The sequence below is a fragment of the Sphaeroforma arctica genome (genome assembly GCF_001186125.1).
Source record: "Sphaeroforma arctica JP610 unplaced genomic scaffold supercont1.9083, whole genome shotgun sequence".
NCBI classification, from domain to species: domain Eukaryota; class Ichthyosporea; order Ichthyophonida; genus Sphaeroforma; species Sphaeroforma arctica.
Genome location: NW_014031475.1, coordinates 1 through 1,130, shown reverse-complemented (window position 1 = coordinate 1,130; position 1,130 = coordinate 1). Strand labels below are relative to the sequence as shown.

Below are 1,130 nucleotides of genomic sequence, written 5' to 3'. Positions count from 1 at the left end.
ATATATATATATATATATATATATATATATATATATATATATATATATATATATATATATATATATATATATATATATATATATATATATATATATATATATATATATATATATAAATATAGATATAAATATAGATATAAACAAATATATCACCTCAATTCACTCCTCCCTTTCAAACAGCCATGTTGAGCTTGTTGATACTGGTCGATATTAGAACTCCTATCTACACGCAGAGTCTATCACCACATCTCCACTCACACTCCACCCAAACACCTCCCCTGCATACATACAGTGTACGCACACTACATACCTATGCGCTGCATGCACTGTAGATACGTAGCGATGACTCACCTCGCCCACTCCTTTGTTCGACACAGTTGCCCGAATTAAAATCTCAAAGCCACGACTCAGACACTCAGTCTACCCCGCGAAGACGTCAAATGAACTTCATTAGCCCAGCCTTAACTATGCGTATGTGCTGCACTCTCGTGTTGGTTTAAACCATAAAAACCATAAAACCCTACTGTGCTCTTGTGTTGTTTTAAATCCTCAAGGGCGGCTGATTGCGCGATGCATCTGAAATACCCGAGAGCAACTCCGACATTCCTCACCTGCTCCTAAATGCCACAACAGCTCCGACATACCTCATTTTCCGCCAGAGGTCGGCCACTTATTGAGAGCTATATCCATCTCACCCCAAACTCGCTTTCTTTTTTTGGCCCGGACTGGGATAGTGCTTTATTTCGTATTGTGTTACTAACTCGTGCTAGCTGAAACGCCTGCGTGTATCCAACGACCCTCCGGTGTTGGCCCGAGTGCTTTCTTACCTGAACCTATGGGCTGTTTAACGTACGATTGCTCATATTTTAGGTCGAGGTGCCAGCCCCGGCAAAAAGGAGATGGATTCGGGTGCGAGCACTCGAAAGAGTACTCTGGACTCCAACAATTCGAAATCAGAAAATGCCATAGATAGTGACGTACCTGGGGAGGAGCAAGGTGAGCTGGACCTGTCCTCTGCTCTGGGTGTGTACGAACTGAACCAACAAAACATTCAACGGCAGCTCTCAGAGGCTAGCACCAAACGATTGGCCGAGAAACGGAATAGGTGGGCTGGTTTGTACGCAACTACC

General features: G+C 42.8%; 1 protein-coding gene across 1 annotated transcript; it reads left to right on the top strand.

The window, feature by feature from the left end:
- Positions 1-440: 440 nt before the first annotated feature.
- On the top strand, positions 441-1,113 carry SARC_16858 (hypothetical protein; the record flags this gene model as incomplete). Its single annotated transcript, XM_014289039.1, has 2 exons — positions 441-471; positions 871-1,113. Coding segments are annotated over 2 exons (274 nt in total), but the record flags the coding sequence as incomplete, so codon positions are not given.
- Between the last annotated feature and the right edge of the window lie 17 nt (positions 1,114-1,130).